This window comes from Siniperca chuatsi, linkage group LG23 (assembly GCF_020085105.1).
Source record: "Siniperca chuatsi isolate FFG_IHB_CAS linkage group LG23, ASM2008510v1, whole genome shotgun sequence".
NCBI classification, from domain to species: Eukaryota; Metazoa; Chordata; class Actinopteri; order Centrarchiformes; family Sinipercidae; genus Siniperca; species Siniperca chuatsi.
This window is the reverse complement of record NC_058064.1, coordinates 19,498,095-19,516,925: the sequence shown is the minus strand read 5'-3', so window position 1 is coordinate 19,516,925 and position 18,831 is coordinate 19,498,095. Positions and strand designations below refer to the sequence as shown.

The 18,831-nt window shown below is 39.9% G+C and overlaps 1 protein-coding gene across 4 annotated transcripts in view; it reads left to right on the top strand.

Moving 5' to 3' along the window:
• sbf1 (SET binding factor 1) overlaps positions 1-18,831 on the top strand; it is a 71,755-nt gene that overhangs the window by 19,785 nt on the left and 33,139 nt on the right. For 2 of the 4 annotated variants that reach the window (XM_044187009.1, XM_044187008.1), the window contains exons 2-11: positions 2,020-2,105; positions 4,500-4,637; positions 5,336-5,455; positions 5,893-6,003; positions 7,129-7,206; positions 11,178-11,207; positions 14,019-14,124; positions 14,531-14,663; positions 14,826-14,934; positions 16,404-16,517. In XM_044187009.1, the coding sequence (XP_044042944.1) occupies positions 2,020-2,105; positions 4,500-4,637; positions 5,336-5,455; positions 5,893-6,003; positions 7,129-7,206; positions 11,178-11,207; positions 14,019-14,124; positions 14,531-14,663; positions 14,826-14,934; positions 16,404-16,517 (1,025 nt within the window). The remainder of the gene's footprint in view (positions 1-2,019; positions 2,106-4,499; positions 4,638-5,335; positions 5,456-5,892; positions 6,004-7,128; positions 7,207-11,177; positions 11,208-14,018; positions 14,125-14,530; positions 14,664-14,825; positions 14,935-16,403; positions 16,518-18,831) is intronic. The other 2 variants (XM_044187010.1, XM_044187011.1) reach the window with 2 other exon arrangements.

The following is an 18,831-nucleotide window of genomic DNA, read 5'->3' as shown; positions in this document are numbered from 1 at the left end:
TAGCATTTCCCTGTGTGTTTTGGGAGCTGGCCTACTTTCTGTTTGTGTATTGTGTCTGTGCTTCTGTTTAGGTTCTCTTGGTAAAGGCCCTCTTGTTTTCCCCGAGGCAGCATTTAGTCCAAACTGTCCAGGTTTGGTCTAAATGCTGGTGGAAACATCTCCCTTATTTAGCATGGCATAATATTTGTTTTTTTGCAGGTTTATGCTAGATTTACATCCTTTGTATTGGGAGAATAAGTGTATTCTCTGTGCGGATGAATGCTGCCATTAAGCAGCCTGCAGGGCTTCAGATGGAACTAAGCTGAAAGACTGGCTTGTGGTGGTTACATAAGTCGGCCTTTGTCGTGTCATTGTGCCACTGTGATGAGCCAGGCCCCGGCTAACAGTGGAAATGGCCTCATTAACCAGCAACAAATAAACATTTAACACATCTCACTACTGTTTCACAGGCAGGTATGGACATTTAAAAGACCAAACTGACAATGTGCACACATGAAAACTGCTGTAACTAATAGACATTTCTCATACTTAATCTTATTTGTTGCCTCCAACATTGTGTACTATTGCTTTAATGTCCACATCAGCACTGTGAACACCAAATGAGGCACGAAATTGGTCAAATTCATAGTCGTAACTTTGGTACTCAAAGCAAGTAGCCTAGCGTAGCATGAAGACTGGAAGCAGGGTGAAACAGCTACACTACCTTTGTCAAAGGTCCATTCAGATCCAAAGCTGGCGTAGTTCCTTGTTGAATGTGTAGTTAATGTGTTTTTATAGTGAAGTTGCCAACTTTACATATTTCCCTAATCTGAAGAAAAAACAGGGGATTCTTGGATGCACTGATAGCCAGCTGGCTGCTTGTCAGAGGTGTATTCTTTCTCTTTTAAGGGAGGCTAGTTGGTTTCCCCTTCATCCAGTCTTGGCCCTTAGAAAGGCTAAACATGGCCTGGACCAATCTCTGTACTGAACGCACACACAAAGATGACATTAACATCAATGTTGATATCTAACTCCCAATAAAACAGCACGAGTAAATTACACTGATGAATCCATTAATTAAAAATTGTGTGTCCTGTGTCCTCGCTGGAAACACAGAGTCCACTGGAGCTTTGACAGTCAGAAGCACATTCATGGCCCTTTTTAAAAAAGTTTCTGTGTGGTACCTGTGCTGTAGCTGAGCTAACGTTAGCGACTCAGAGAGGCTGAGAGGCTCTCTGGTGAGTGTGTGTGTGTCTGTGGGGGAGTGTCAGTACGTAGCTGAAGCCCTGCTGTTTATCATAGGATCATCATCAAGGAAAAAATGCAGTCCGGTGGGGCTTCTACAGCCGTCCAAACCATTGCGCCAGAATTGAAAGATACTAAGTAGAGGGTTAGCAAAAAATTGTGTAAACTCCTGTGAACGATGAGTGTTGATCAGATCTATGTCAGCATTGGCCTTGTAAGGTAAATGCAAGTAAGATAGTGTGTTGAACCATTTTCAACCCATGAAATGCTGATTTTTTTTTTTATAAATTTGGTAAGAAATATCAATACTAACACCAGCATCGATGTGTTTTATCACAGTATAGTCATATACGTTATTTTACAGCTCAAAACACACATTTAAGTGTGCAGTACCTCTTTAATCAACTAACTGTTTCAGCTCTATGTTTGAGAATTTGCTTGAAATTTGAATGTTAAAGAGATCAAGCTGATGTCCTGAACTGATCACAATGATCAGGTCACAAAGGTAAACATGAACATGTGCCATTCTGTGACTATATACCAGTCTCCCAAATCATGCTGGCATGGTGTGGCAAAACATACATTTTCTTTTAACATGATTATTTGAATACATAGTTTTATATGCCAACATACACATGATGATAAAACACAAAAAGAAGAAGAAAAAAAACGTCAGTGTGCTGATATGTTTTAAATAAACTCAAAGGAGTTTATTTAAAGAAACAAACAGATAACAAACAATCTGAATCACATGAAATGACCTCTGTATTTGTCTCTCTTCATGTCTCTCTGCAGTGGAGGGTGAAGGTCAAGGTCGCATTCTCCAGCGGTTTCCTGAGAAAGACTGGGAGGACAGCCCGTTCCCACAAGGCATAGAGCTGGTAAGTCAACACTTACAGACATGTTCCAGTGTAGCACAGTGGCTAGAACAAGGCACTTAACCCTGTAAGGGTTAGGGGTTCAATTCCCTGGGCAGTCCTGTTATTTTGAATGAACTTTTTGTGCCTATAATGAAACTGCTTCTTGTGGTTTGTTGGTGGTATATCTCCAGGCTCCGGTTATTTAGAGATATAAGAAACAGGGTTGGGCAGATGAATGATGTCATCGTCCATCCCAGTGTTTCACTGTGGACATCGTCCAACCCTAATAAGAAAACATATTTTTCTTACACCAACAAGTGAGGAAACATTTGAGAATTTGAGAGCCATGGTGGACCAGTTTAACCCTGATAAGAGACTGAGTTGTGACTCACAAGGCTGAAATCTCTATCCACCAGTGGGGATATCTACGGTTTGCAATGTCACTTTGTTGGTTCCTCCATCCATCTGCCTGTCTGTCCAACACTTTGGTCCACATCAAGTGACTCAACAAATAGGCCTGTCACAATAATTACGTTATTGACTTATTGTACGATATATACGATATGTAATTATCGCGTGCCATAATGTCGACTTACCGTATGACCTTGATTATTTTTGCTGACCTCGATATTGCCCGTTGTGTTTACATGCGTCTTTTTTTTTTTTTTTTTTTTCTTTAAGAATGTCACCAACATTTTAGCTAACGTGATGCCAGAATAAACAGCAGGGGTTTCTCTATCATTACTATATTGCCTGATTGTTGTTATTGTTTATTGTTTGATTTGTTTTTGTTCTTTTTATTTAGGATGTTTTAATATTTTTTTCACATCACATTCCAATTCCAGTGTCTGAATATTCTTAAGAATGTTCAGTTAATTAAAAGGCTGTACTTGCATTATTATACATCATTATATCAGTGGCATAAAATGGTCTTAAAATGACAATAATATAATTTATCGCAATTATTACAGAAGTAGTAATCGTGACAGGCCTGTTAACAAATACTAGCCAGACTGCATAATATTTGGTATGGAAATGCATGGTCCTCTGAGGCTGAATACTGTTTTTGATGACCCACTGACCTTTCCTCCAATGCTACCATTGAGGCAAACTTTCTTTTACCACATTACTTTTAAGGCTAGCAAAATAACTGTATGTTGTCACTAGTGGGGCTTTAGACTTAAGTCTTGAAGAACAGATAAATAAAAAATATTTAGCTTGTATCATGTATAATGGAGGATGGATCTTCAGGGGATCTAGAGATAGGAGAAGGTTTGTGTAATTTGAATAGTTTTCTATGGGATTTAGTTTTCACGTCAGTGCCCAAAAAAGGGATTGCATGTTCAGAAACTGAGCAAGATGGAGGAGGTCACATATTCATTAGGGATGTACCGATCCCGTTGGAATGTTATCAGCGGCCAAACGTCACCGCTCGTCACTTTAAATACAGTTTTCTGTTGCTTTCAGTTCATTTACCGGAGTAAGCTAACGTTTAATTCTACTGCTGATACTTTGCTGCTTCCTGTATGTGCTTCACAATAAATATATTTTAATGTGAAGGCAGTGATATGTCTTTACTGTGAAACTGGAAGGGTTGACAGTGGCTTTCGTGGTTAGCTAATGTTACCGAAAATTTTCTCCATATACTTTTTATTATAACGTTAGATTTAGACATTTTCTGCACTTTTTGTTTGGACGTTGCTTTGAAACTTGCATCAACCAACTATAAATTATTACATGTTTAACAGCTCGAACAAAGGAGAACGCCTCAGGAAATGAGGACTGAGGTTATATCTTTTGAACAACAAACTGGAGGGGGGAAAAACACTACTGGAGGAGCTACATTGTAGCTGGTCAGTTTTGGTCACATAACTTAATCAGTTGGACACAGAGAGGTTTACAGATTTTACATTTTGGAACATAAGAGCACCGGTTAAAAGCGTAGCCACTCTGTGATCAGACATGAAATGGAGCACTTAAAATTGCTTCATAAATGGTTTTGGTGTGGATTGACTTAAGATAAAAGAATCCAGCAAATGGCATGTTCCACATGCTACACATGCCATTTGCTGGATAAACAAATAAAACAGTATACTTTTACGTCTATTCACATTCAGTTCACGTTCAGTCAAAGCTTGGTGGCGTGGTCATATTAAAGCAGACGGAAAGTTTTTAGAACCTGTTTTGGTGCGGTAATGATAGCCCAGCCTAGGATGAATCACCCTGAGGTGCTGTAAGAACATGTGACCTACTGTTGTCTGATATGTCACCCAGGTTGGTATGTACACTAATCTTTCTCTTTTTTTGCCCTTTCTTCCCATTACCATCTGATTTCAACCCACGTCCCTGTTTCCCCTCTGGCCCCAACTCTGCCCCGTCCCCTTTTCACCTCTCTCATCTCCTCCTCCTCTCTAGTTTTGTCAGCCCAGCGGTTGGCAGCTGGTTCCTAAACGGCAGCCTACCTCCTTCTTTGTAGCGGTTTTGACTGACATCGACTCGGAACGTCACTACTGTGCCTGCTTCACCTTCTGGGAGGGCCTGGACAACCCGCAGGTGAGACAGGCGTCAGCTATTCAGTGATTGGGTATCTGTGTCCTGTCCTACTAGTTTGTTGATGCGGCAGCAAGGACATGCTCCCTCACTGGTTTCCCATCTAGGCCACAAGACCAGTGCTGGACTGTGTGGTTATTTCGGCATAGTGGTCACGTGATACCCTGGGACCCATAAAGGCCTTTTGCCATTCACATCCTTTATGAAAGAAATTACTTTGAAACTGAAGAAAACATCCTGAACTTCACACATATTCATAAATGTGTATTTAAAAGCTGTTAAAAGCAATATCAGGATGCGATTTTGTGTGATTCACGTATGTGGGCAGTTGGCCAGGTGTGCCTACTTTATGGACTCCCAGTGTAGGAAGTGCGAGAAACTTTTTTGGGGTACGTGCTTGGTGAGCAGTTTTTATTGGAATGAATGAAATTCAGTGTTTACTACATCCATGTAGGCTAATACATTCTTTAATGCTTTCCACCTGTGAACACCGCCAATTGGCTTCGTTGGAACACATGGCCAGGAAGCACTTCCACTCAGGACTGAACCCGGGTCTCCATTGTGCAGAGTGTGCATCACTAGCACATCCCCATACTCTGTGTTTTCAACTGTAAATCCTGTGTGTAAACCAGGTTTATAGTTTGAAGCGTTTATCTCAGCCTGACGTGACTGCAGTTCTATCTGTTCTTCTCTGTGTTCAGCTGCAGAAGGCTGAGGCCAGTGAGGTGGACGAGGAGCCGGCCGTCGTCCAATCAGCTCAGGTCTTTGCCCCCAAGAGCCTGGTGCTGGTGTCCCGACTGGACTACACCGAGGTGTTCAGGGTACGACACACACAACAGCTCCAAATACTCTACCATTTCTGCATCTTTTGTGGAAAATGACACAATAGCACATCGCCTATCATTTGGGGGACACAAACGGAGGCTAGGACACAATGCCGAACATAAACATTATTGTTTTTTTTGTTTTTTTTTACAAGGTACACGGTAAACATTATTCTGTTAATATAAATTTTGTGACATGGCATGTGACCGGTCTCCTTTTTATTTAAGATAGGCATTCAATAGAAATAGCATATAATGATAAAAAGCTTTATTGCATGATATTTAATTTTTATATAATAGAGTGTGTATGGGCCACACTGCCCATCACTAATTTCCTTTACTGTAAATATTGTGTTATTACAGTAACCGGGCTATGTCTGGCCCTGTGGCATGTTGACCCTTGACCTCTGTGTCCTTCCCTCTTGATTGAACAGAACTGTCTGGGTCTGATCTACACCGTCCATGTAGATGGCCTGTCTGTCCCACTGGAAACGGTGATTGGAAATCTCCTCACTTGTGTCATCCCCATCGCTGGAGGCTCCCAGGTAACTGCTGACCATGTATCTCTTTCTCACACAAACACCTGCACAAACTGCACTGCCCTACAAAGGGAAAAGTCAAAGATCATGATTTGATGTCATATAGACCTCATTTCTTATGCTGTTACAGCTCTTTGGCTTTTCTCGGTGGTATGCACTCCTGATGTTACCCCATGCCTTGCTCAGCAGCGCAGCTTATTCAGGCAGTAAGCAGTGTAGAGAAGTGGAGCTTGGCGCAGCCTGCTAGTATAGCACTCTGTTCAGCATGGACAGCTAGCGCTGTCTAACACTTCCATCCGTGTTAGCTTGGTACAACAGAAAAATATTAGCTGTTGTTGGAGAGGTTTGGACTCTGTATCCCTTCATGTGTGCACGTGCAGAAGTGCTTGTAACCTGCCTGCACATTTCTTTGTGCATGCATAATTGAATATTTTATGGCTTACTATCTACAGAGGGTCATGAGGTTTAAAATCACACTAATCTACTTCACAGAGCTGGTTTTACAGCACATCTCTGTCCTGAGGTGCAGTGTCATATACAGCTCAGTCAGTTGTCCTGTAAACACACTTTAGTGTAGACGTAGGATAACTTCAGTTCATTTTTAATGTTATGGGCTTACTGGGAGACATTAATTTCAAAGCTCTGTGAAATACACAATACACTTATTTGTGGCTGATCCAAGCCACTTAACAGATGTAGACTGAATCATCAGATTTTGCAAGCAATGTTGGCCATGGAAGAAAACTCACTATACTCATAGCACACTATACATAAATAATGTGAACATGCACCAGCAGCATTGTGTGTTACTTGTGAGCGCATTCACATTTGAATTTTGAGTGTCTTTTTTTCCTCTCCCCTTTACTCATTTTTTCATACATTTTGTAATTACCATGTTTTTTTTTATCTCACCTCCAGAAAAAAGTGGCTTATTTCTATGTTTTAATCAGTTTGTTATGCAAGTAAACTAAACATCCCTATTACACTCATTCATTTGCATAGTGCACATACAGAAGGAAGTGTTTATTTCCTCTAAATCAGTTGAACCCTTCCACTGTGGTTTCCAGATGCTGTAACCCCTGTGTGTCATTTGTGTGCACTCTACTGTACACTGGTTCCTCTGTGTTACAGATAAATGAGTCCCCAGTTTGTAGTTTAGACAAGGTTCCTCAGGCCCTGGCCTGTGACTGGCTGCTGGCCTGTCTCCAGGTAACTTTCCCGTTCTGCAACTTTCACCAGTCAATAACCAGTTCAATGTTATTGAATCTGTTAATTAGACAGACCGGAATTGTTTTCTTTAAGGAATGTGTTTTTTCTTGTAGTCATTTCAAATCATTCGTGATTGATGGCGCTGCAGCTATTTCTGACCTGCTTTTTTTTTTTTGTGCGATTTGTGATCAGTTTCCACAGGATCATGTTAATCATTTCAAACATTTTTATTTCTTTTTTTTTAATCTCTTGTCATGTTTGTCATTAACTTTGTTGCAGCTAGTAATAAGCATTTTAGAGCACTGGTTAATTTCACGTTGCTTCCTCACTCTCTAAAACACACACGCACATTTAAACTCGTTGCTGTGCAGGTCGTAGTTCAGTTGCTGGGTGACCATATGGGACAGCAGATGGCTTCCTGCCGGGCAGTGCTGCCTCTGAATGAGAGAATCAGATTAACACACATACAGTCCCAAACAACAGAGGCTAACACATGGCTCTCCTCACACTAACGCACATCAGAAAACACAAACACTCATCGGTGCACATGCCAAACATAAAGCTTAGTCTTTTATCATTCTCCGTCATACTGATGGATTCTGACTCAAATGTTATCAGTGCTTTCGTTATAGAGCTGTATAATATACTACCTAGAATTCAATGTAAAATATCAGACACAGTCTCCCAGTTTGTCTCACTCAAACAAACATCCATACAGTATATATTCACACAGCTCCTTTGCGCCCATTACAAATGAGTTTGTACTGCTCCCAGCCAAGCACAAACAGTTCTGTACTTCCGACTCAAGAGGAGGACAGGTCACTTAGAAAAGAGAAACACACACTTACATTCCTATAACTGTTTAATCACACAGGACTTTTCTATCAGCCTCGCTGAATGTCTATCATTACCACAAGTCGGTTCACGTCAAACTCTGCCCAAACACACACAACAGATTGACTCCAGCAAGGTAACACTGAAATCATCTCTGCCATTAGACATTGCGTGTGACAAACGCTGTCACACACCAAACAGCTTTTGGCGCAGACAATCATTTAACCTTTTGCAAAGCCTACGTGGGACTTGTATTTTATGTATTTGTGAATATATGTTAGTGAAAATAGTTAGCATTATGTAATTGTACAGGTTAGAGTACCTGTAATATTTGTGTCTGGGTATGTTAACATTGTATGATACATTTTCCTGTTGTATGATCAGCCACCCAGGTATTTTTTAAGTAAGTTGCACATTACTCAAAACATTTTTACTTGATCCTGAGAGAAGTTTCTCATAAAATGACACAGCAAGCATTTGTTAAGAGATTGCTAATTTCAGTGTGAATCCAGCAACATCAACATCTTACAAGATGTAGCATTACAGTAAAAATCTTCATTCAAACAGGTTTGGAAACTGTTCTATTTCTATTACAAGACATTCTGATTTAATTGATCGTTTGCTATACCCTTCCCCCGAACAGCATTTCCCCAGTCATAGCTTAGCAACTGTAACTAGGGAAGGCAGGTCTGTAAAGCTGTGTACGGGCTATAGGAAGAGCGATACTCCATATGTAAAGAGTTTGGATGGTAGTTTCTTTTTTTGCCCTCTCCACACCCCAAAATATAAGACTAAAAGTGCAAGGAACGAGTTTGTCTGCTCTAATGTAAGCTGTAAGCGTTAGCATGTCTGGCTATCTAGCTTACCACCTACAGTAGTAACTCAGCAACTTCCAAGGCCAAGTAGCTTTTTATTCTACTTTTATTGTCAGGTCACAGTGTTAACGTTCGCCACACACATTGGTTAGTCCTCATCCTAAAAGCCTTTCTTGTAACATTAAAAGTTATCATTGTAAATTGCATTTGTACTGTTTGAGAACCGAAAGCTTGACAGGTGTAGCAACAGTAACTAAGGGCTTAGTGAATGGTGATTCTGGCGAAATGTTGGACGACTGCAGACGTCTTTAGCTACAACCTTAGCTACATTCACATGCAGGCTGTCACATCAACGACTATTGAGTGACTAAACGCGGTCTGAGGTCCTGCCATGTAACCCTGGGCCGCCTCATTTCATATGGAGTAAACGGTCCACATTTATCCAAAAACAAAGTACAGTTCCAGTGCACTGCAACACCGCTAAGCAGCTTGTGAAATAACTAAACCGATTTTTGTTTAAGTGTATGACCAGGAAAGGTTGATCAGCAGGATGTTACAACACTCCAGTTATTTATCTAAGTAGTTTACACAACCCTAATGTGAAGTGAACTTCAGGTTGTTGGTCTGATGTGAGAAATGGTGAATTAGAGCAGCAGGATGACCTTGTGGTTAGGAAGACCATCCAGAGAAGTGACAAACCACTGAGTTTTTATGCATCCTTTCTCGTCAAGTCCCCTTGAACAACATAGTGAATCCCCGCAATCTGTACGCAACCCTGACCTATGACCTGTGTGTGTGTGTGTGTGTGTGTGTGTGTGTGTGTGTGTGGTAGTTTCAGATTTCCCCATGGTGGGGGATAACTTTTATTTATGGGGAAAAAAAGTCCAGTGCTCATCTTACCATCCATTAATGACTGATCTGTTTCAGGAATATGTTTTAAATATGTGACAAAAGTAATTCCAGTCCCTGTTTCTGGACACTGTCTGTCACACTGCCAAATGCTCTGACTGGCTTGATTTAGGAGTGACACATTGGAACGTTAAAGCATAACTGAGAGAAAACCCACTTCAAACTGAAAGTTGTTCTGCTGGAGGTCATAACCACTCGGTCACATGACAAGACAAACGTTTGATCTCACGTAGCCTGTGAACTTTTTCCGTTTTTATCATGGCAGTGTGGCAGTGAGGTTGGAAGGTGATTTCAGTGCAGGAACTCTGCTCTCTCCAATATCAGTTACCTGTTGTGATTTTAAAACAGTCATACGGTATAAGTGCCAAACCCTGTGGTCAGATGTTTTCAGTTCAATAAATATATCTCAGCTTTAGAAATTTCCCTATCACACAAGTGTTACTGTTACACTGTAATTTCAAAACCATGTAAGGATGTAGGAGTTCATGTAGCTAATTCAATATCTCTGATCCCCATTTTAACTTCTCGTCTCTTACAAGACAAAAGAAAACATTGTGCTCAATGAGGCTCCTCCTTTGTACCTTCATAGAGTGTGTCTGAGACCTACAATGAACTGCACTAGTAAAAGTAATGTAATCCACATCTTTATTTTCCCCTCTATTACTATTATTACAATTATTACTGTATACAGTATATAATCTCTATAAACAGATATCTGCATAAGAATGCTGAATCTGAAGGCAGGAAGATTTTGGTATCGGAGGCCTTTTGGTTTCTGTTTGTAGTCCGAACAGTATTGACCAGTCACGTTTGAGCGGGCTTTGGTTGCATGCAGGTAAACAGTCCGTGTCCTAGAGCAAAAGAGGCGGAACACATTGGCCAAAATGCCATCTTGGCTTTCGTCTGACGACGATTTAGCTTTTTATCAATCTTGGAACCCCAGAGATTCGCTTTTTATTAGCTTTTTTAAAAAGTTATTTGCATTCAAATCGTCGTGAGATGATAGCCGATGGGTTCCAAGATTGTACAGTATGTGACTCTTTGTTTGTTTTGAGTTAGGAGGAGAGTAACATAATCATCTGTTGCTGTTATTCTGTTGCAGAATGCTAAATGATGGCTTTCCTTTGTTTTGTACTTGTGTTTCTCATGTCTAATGTTGCATTCATCCTATATTTTTACAGTCGTCATCCTGCAGTTCATGTTTATGATGTTATTGTTTGCGCAGCTTACTTGTTTTGCCATGCTGATACATGACATAGTCATATTGTTGTCAAGTTTGGGCATTCTGTGCCCTCACTCCTGTTGTTTCTAACCTGTGTCTTATCCTGTGGGGTGTGCGTTTGTGTGTGTGTGTGTGTGTGTGTGTGTGTGTGTGTGTGTGTGTGTGTGTGTCTCTGCTGGGTGCTTGTGTAGCCTGGCCAGGAGGAGAGAGAGGAGAGTTTGGTACGCCAGCCTGCCTTCATTCTTCCCTCCCCACCAATCAGCTCTGAGCTTTCTCAGCTTCCTTTTGTCCACCCATTCCCCTCAGCCAATGCACTCACACCTCCTGTGGCAAGAGAACCAATCAAAATGCTTTGATACAGACTCAATATGTGACCAACAGCTGATCATTCATTTCATATTAAGTACACATCTGATACAAGTCTTTCTCAGTCACAATACCAAAGATTTTGACTTTAGGACTGTGGTCCTGTGGAAGATTTGAAATGGAAACTACAAATAGTAGTACAGTTTAGGTTTCACAGTACACTTTCAGATTAGTGTGCCATGAACAGCATCTGTCGAGATGCATTTGCAGACTGATAGTTTAAAATAAATGTATAAGTAAGGGGTGTCCCATCAACCTAGAGTCGCTTTTCATAACCGCATGGCATCTGCCTCTCGAGGACTCTCAACCCTATAGAATGCTCCCTTTAAAAATGTCTATTTTATTACATTAGAAAAAGTACAATGTTTCAAGCCCAAATTGGCTCTTTGTCAGGGACAGCGGACTCCAAAAGAAATTTTGATCCCTTTTGAAAATAAACATTTTCTAAGGGAGTGTTCCACAGTGTTGAGAGTCCTTGAGAGGCTGAAATCACAGTTACAGTTTAGGACTCAGAGCCTGGACAAGAAAGGTGTGTGTGTGTTTTGCACACTGATTATCACACTTATCACACTATTGCTACTTGCCCGTGATTAGTAACGCTTTACTTTATGTTGCCATATTTAGCATTTGTAAGCAGTAGATAAACATTTAATTAATTATTTCTAACACACTATAATGTAATTGTATGCAGCTATACGGACATTTTAAGTGTTTATTAATGTACAATATTTGTCAGCAATTTTCTCCTATGAAGACATATTTTATGTTATTACAACTGTGTTTTAATACATAGTCATTCATTATCTGACGGCGTTATAGTTGTTGACAAATAATAATAAACACTTATATCTGCTTACAACTACATTATAGTGTTATAAATCATTTATCACGTGCTTATGTACTGCTTATGAATATTAAATTAGGGGACTTAAAGCGTTTCTCAGTGATTAAAACTGTTGACTTTGTGTTGGCACCTCCTTAGTAAACAAACTAAAAGTTGACAGCTTTAGTTTAGTGTTAGTTTACAATCCAGCCTGCGTTAGAGGCTTAGCTTAGTGACAAAGCCTGTGGCCTTCTACTTATGAGAAGTCCTTTAAAACAGTGAGGAAGATGCTACATCAGAGCCATGCGGTTATTAATAAAAATTATGCTGACCTTCAGCCTATCAGAACTGAGTATTCTCTCCGGCCATGCACGTTAACACTTTGCACGTCTGCCTCTTATTATCAAATTTTAAAAGCCAAACAGAAATTGAACACACCTAATGATCAGATGTTGGATCACAGTATTGAATTGCTAACAGCTCGTCCATAGTTGCTGACGCTATTGCTGCTGCTGTAGTGAGCATGAAATAATGCTGCACTTTTCCCTCCCATCTAGCCTAGTACACTCCAGCCAAACTGACTGGGTAAATTTAAACCACTGTCAGATGAAGCTCTTTTTCAGAAACGAATTGCAGATCCAGTCAAACTGGTTTGTGAATCCCGTATGCCCTCTGGAAAGATTACAATACATCTCGGATGTCTACTGTTGCTCAGAATAGTCAACAAGTGTGTTCATGTAATTTAGTTTTCTCTATGCACAAGGTCACAGACTTGTTATTATCTGAGAAAAATATCTGGATTTAAATTTAAGCCACAATTGTGTAGCCCAAATTGACATAGGCGGTGGAAAATTTCTCATTTTTCAAATTATGGATGGCTTAACTGGTAAAGCATAACCTGAAATTAGATTTGTGCTCCTTTTTACTTAAAAATGAGTCCCAAATGTTTAATGTATATCAACGATCATGTGCCCAAGTTATACTGTGTTCAATAGTACTAATAGTCTTGTTCTGCAATGCTTAGTTGTACTAGAATATTGTGCTCATACTGTATTGATTTATATTTTTGCAGTCTATGTCATCCCTATTTCCACTCCCTAATATGCTTGTTATCCAAACCACACACAAATCAGTATTTTTCTTGGCTATGTCTTCTGTCTGGAGCACAGTAGATTTCCAGATTTACAAAGTCAATTTGGTTATCTGTAATGGAGGACATAGTTATTAGGCACAGTGTAGTGCAAATCAGAGATTTCATCTCTTTTAATAAGCAGTATCTAAGCTCTTGTAACAACTCTTTAAGCCAGACACTGTATTTGAACCTTTCTACAGATTGCAAGGCTGATCAGATAAGAGTTTTACAGTATTAAATGTTGGAAATATTAGTTTTATCCCAGGACTTGCTTCATGGATCTAAATGAAACATCCACGCAGATTCACCCTGATCAATCTCCTTTCCCTTTGTGCTCACATTAAACTGCAGTGGAAAATCGCCTGTGCATGACACCTGCCATGTCGCTGGCATTTCTCTCTCCCCATAAAGGCTCATTGATATGGTGGTGCTGGTGTTGTTTTGCACTAAGGTCGTTGGCATGGAGTCCTGTCCAGCTCCATTCATGTCCTGATCAGCTGGAATGGCTTGTGTTTTATTTGTGATGTACCTGCTAAGCTTCTGGGATTCTCCATCTCTCTGTCGCTGACTCACGCTGCTCTCTGGACACGCACAACTGTGATTAAACCACGCTGTCAAACCCTGATTTTCGGAGAAACCGCATTCATTCTTTGGTTTTCTCACCTCCCTTTTCAATCCTCCATTTGTCCCCTTCTCTCTCTTAATCTATAGAGGACTATAACGTTAGGTGCTGGCGACCGGCAAGTTATCCAGACTCCCATCGATGACTCGCTTCCTGTCAGTGGCAGCAGCGTGGCCCAGCTCTTCAGACAACTTGGTACGGGCAATTATAATATGGGATTAATTGTGCACCTATTTCCAAATAGTGTTTTTTCAGATAATAACTCAGGGTTTAGCTAAATGTTGATTATGATAAATGCCATGAATGAATCCTGGTGGCGGTAAGTCAGTATAACTGTCAAAGTTAGTCTACTTCAAGATTTTTACCCATAAGAAAAGATAGAAAGGTCTGTAACTGTGTAAAATGTGTGCCCTATCAGTAATAGAGGAATTAAAACCTGTAGCACAACCCCTAAATGTTGTTTCAATGTTCAATCACAGCAGATTTTTTTTAGATAATTAGTTTAACTGGATAACTAACTTGCACTTCAACATATGATTATGAATTTGATCTCTGTCCTGGACTCCCTGTGATGCCTTGTCTGTGCTCTCTTCTCCCTCAGGTATAGTCAACGTGTTGTATCTGTTCTGTGCCGCCCTGACGGAACATAAGATCCTGTTCCTGTCCAGCAGCTACCAGAGACTAACAGACGCCTGCCGGGGATTGCTGGCCATCATGTTCCCCCTCAAATACAGGTGTGTTTCCACTCCTGAGTCTTTCCATGCTGTGCCTTTTTAGATTTTTCTCAGGGTGTTCTTTTTATATCAGGACAGATTTGATCTAATATCTAATGGGTAAAGTAGGAATTGTGTTGACAGTAGATGTGCCCAATCTCTTCCTGTTTGTGTCCCCTTCAGCTTCACGTACGTTCCCATCCTGCCGGGGAAACTACTAGAGGTCCTGAGCACTCCCACCCCCTTCATCATCGGTGTCAATTCATTCTTTCGCTCGGAGACACAGGAATTGGTGGGTTCTCATCACTACAATACAATAGACCAATGTAACAATTTTACTGTGTATTTGGATAAGACAAAGTAAACTCTATTGGTCATGAGGTTGTGGTCTCATGAGCCTGAAGCAGTGTTTTTCTTATTCAAGTCCCAGTAGCTCATTAAAGTTATATCGTAGAGATTTGGGATGCATTTTGTAAAGGATGAGGACTACATTGTGTCACTTATATAAAAATCTAATTAGAAAGGGATTTTTTTTCACAGCCAGTATGGACAGGAAGAACAATTAAAGCAACCATTAACTCTTGAAATATACATATGGACATGTAAATCTTGTTTTAAGGCAGATTTGAAAAAATGTGAACCTATCCTTTAAGTCTGTATGTGCAATTTGAGCGTAAAAGTGATGACCACCAAACTGGAGTGCCTCTACAGTACTTGACTAAAAGTAGTAAGGGCAGTGCTTTTACAGTATTCTGTTCAAGTAATAAGCTCCTGAACAGAAAACAACCAGGGATGCAGTCTGAAGCAGCAGAAAATTCCATCAACAATAAACAAACAACCAGTATAATTTAAAAAACCCAGCATGCACTGTGTGGAAGATAGACTAGTTGGAACACCTGTTGCCAGTTTCCAGCTGTGGGAAAGAAATGTGATATAATCTATATAATATAAAAGCATCAATCTTGGTGTTAAAGGTTGAATGTATTGTTCCTTAGTTTAATAAACTTTCTCCCAAAAAGGACCATAATGTCTTTCAAAATCAGACGGAGGATGCCAAAATTCTCTATGAAGAAACCCTGTTATATACTTACATATAACCTCTGCAACTGACATGGATCTGAGTTTTGATTACAATGGAGAGAGTTCCATGTAAACTCTCACTGACCCATTAAGCAATGGTTCATGTGTCTTTTAATAAACTGCCCCTGCTGCCATCTGGCTATTTGCTACCTGCCTACCTTTTGTAGATTCTAATACACTACTCTTTACAAACCTTGCCAAGATAAATTATACCAATATACATGACTAATAATTAACATAATTACTGTCTAGATCTCTTGATCAAAGAAAATAATTTGCTGTGTTATTGAACCCTGTTGAGTGTAATGATTGATCCTGTTAGAGATGTCTGACTGTATGCTGCTGTATGCCCCTTGCTGTGCCGTGCTGATGAAGCCATTGTCTCACATCACAACGAGACACTGTGTTTTGTACAGCAGTCACACGCCCACTATCAATGTATGAGCAGTCACCAGAGTCAGGGGTCAGAGGTTATCATTTGTGCAGCCTTTCCTGCTGTCTGCAGTGAAATATGAATGTGTGTTTTGCTGTTTGATAGCTGGCGTCCTGTAATGAGCAGCTGTTGACAGAGACGACTCTGCGTTTGTCTTTCAGTTGCTGTAATCAGCTTGTGTATCCTGCTGCTGTACGTTTATCGACAGTCTCAGAAGCAGAGATTAAAAGTGTGTGTGTGCTTTTCAGTTGGATGTGATCATCGCTGACCTGGACGGTGGCACAGTGACCATCCCCGAGTGTGTTCACATCTCCCTGCTGCCTGAACCACTCCTCCAGCAGACCCAGACTGTGCTCTCCATGGTAAGAGCTGCAGCCTAATCTCTGAACACACCCATAATACACACTACTACTGAGTACTAGGAAATCTCATTGACATTCAGTGGTTGGTTTCTACTGAGCAGTAAATTCCCCAGTGGTGCTTTATGGCTTGAGATGCCAGGAAGCTCTTAGATTATTGTTTTCCTCCTATTTCTTTGCATTACTTTTTCAGGTTTAATTTTGGTTTCGGTATAGTTAACTTTTACAGTTTTTTTTTGTTTGTTTGTTTGTTGTCAAGTATTAATCCTGCACTGCACTGTTGTGTTCATATCAACAGTATGATATGATTATTTGAAGTGCTTGATATAAAATATCACACACTTCAAATAATGCCACCTCATATCAAGTACTGAACTGCATCCTGCAGCTTCAGCCCCTTTCAGTATTCCAGTGCCAGCCCATTCTGAGAAATTATTTTTATCTGTGTAAGTGTGTAAACAAATCATTTCCCTGCTTCCTTATTCTCATGTTGATATCTGCAGAATGCTGGAATTTCTTTCCTGCTTCCATTTGTTGGCACTGTTTACTGTGCAATGTGGGATTTGTTGCAGGAAATTGCACTCAGTTAATGATGAATTTACTCGACTAAAGCAAACTTTGAAGGCCAGCTATAGCAAAAATGTATGAAATATCAAAAATCTGAAAAAAGTAACTCTTTCCATCGTGGTCCAGAGATGTTCTGTCCCAAATTTCGTGATGGTGAAATTCAAAATGGCGGGAAATCGATCTAGAAGCAAATGGGCGTGACAGAGATTCCTTCCTTTTTAAAGGTTGGACTATCGCAGTACCCGTTCAAAACCTGCCTGTTCGGAACAGACTGATTGCTTTGCACTCGACACTACACTTCCTTGGATCCTGAGCAATACATTAGTTGTGTCCCCAAGCAATGCTAGAGTATACAGTCATTTGGGTGCAAAAACACAAACATTTTATGGCGTCAATGAAGTCAAAGCCCCATTCAATGTCTATGGATAAGCCCCAGCTTTTACATACCTCAATGGTGCGACTTGAGGTGATGTTGTTCCCCGGAGCAAGCAGGCACACTGCATCCAGAGTACATGGAGTATCACCAAGATGGGAGATCTCCAAACGCAACGCTGTTACGTTTCTTCCAGAAAACCAAAGCAGTCGACCCTCTGGCATGTTCACAACTCCATCAGCAAAAGATCTAACATGTGAATCATCAACAACCAACACAAACTACAAAAAGGGAAGAATAAAAAAATCAAACTCAATGTTACTTTATAAAGGAAAAGGCAAATGTTACTAAGCAAGCAATTCCAAGCAGGAAGTGGGAATAACTCTGCAATGCTTTGGTTAATCAACCTCAAACGCTCATATGGTTATTGAACAACCATTCCTGATCAAACCTATGTGGCATTTATGATTCATAGTTATAGTCTGCTATAGTCTGGGTGGACTCTTTCCTGTTATTGGTGGTTGAACTTGAATCTACTGCTTTTACCTAATTTAAAATGATGATTATAATAATAATAAGTTTATTTTTATAGCACTATATAGCAATCTAAACAAAGTTACCAAGTTCTTCACAAAATACATGAGAATAAACAAATATAAAATATAAATAACCATACAAAATATAGTTACAATATGAGAACAAAAGAAAGTCAAATAAAACAACACAACACCAAAGTTACAAATGAGGCATCAAAGAAAGAAAAGCTTTCCTCTAAAGATATATAAGATTTAAGCAATGATTTAAAAACAGGTAATGTACTGGCAAGCTTGATCTCCTCAGGCAGAGAATTCCAGAATTCTTGGGGCCCTGATGGCAAAAGCCCAGTTACCCTTATTCACCAGCCTTGACTTGATTTTAGATGCAGAAAGTTACAAGTCATCCATTTCTCAATAGCAGTTAAGCACTCTATTAAACTGCCCAGACAACTAAAGTTTTCTGGCTTAAAGGACAAGTAGATTTGCATGTCGTCAGCGTACTAGTGATAGGAGACCCCATTAAAATGACTGAAAATGTTTCCTATTAAATTGCATTAAATTACATAATCATTTATTTATTCATTTATTTGGTTTCAGCCCTTAAAACCCTCCATAATCTGGAACTTGGTCATGCTCACGTGCTGCAGAGTTGTAAACAGTCTGCTGCACAAACTGTGATTTGTAAATCACCTCAAGTGTTTTTTTTTTAAAGAATTATACAGCAAAAGTTCATAAAAATCAACCCTCCTTAACTTTCTTTCTTTTTTTTTTTTTTTTTACTGTATTGAATAACAGTGGATTTAATTTGAATTTTATGACACTGATTAGCAGAAAACAAGCT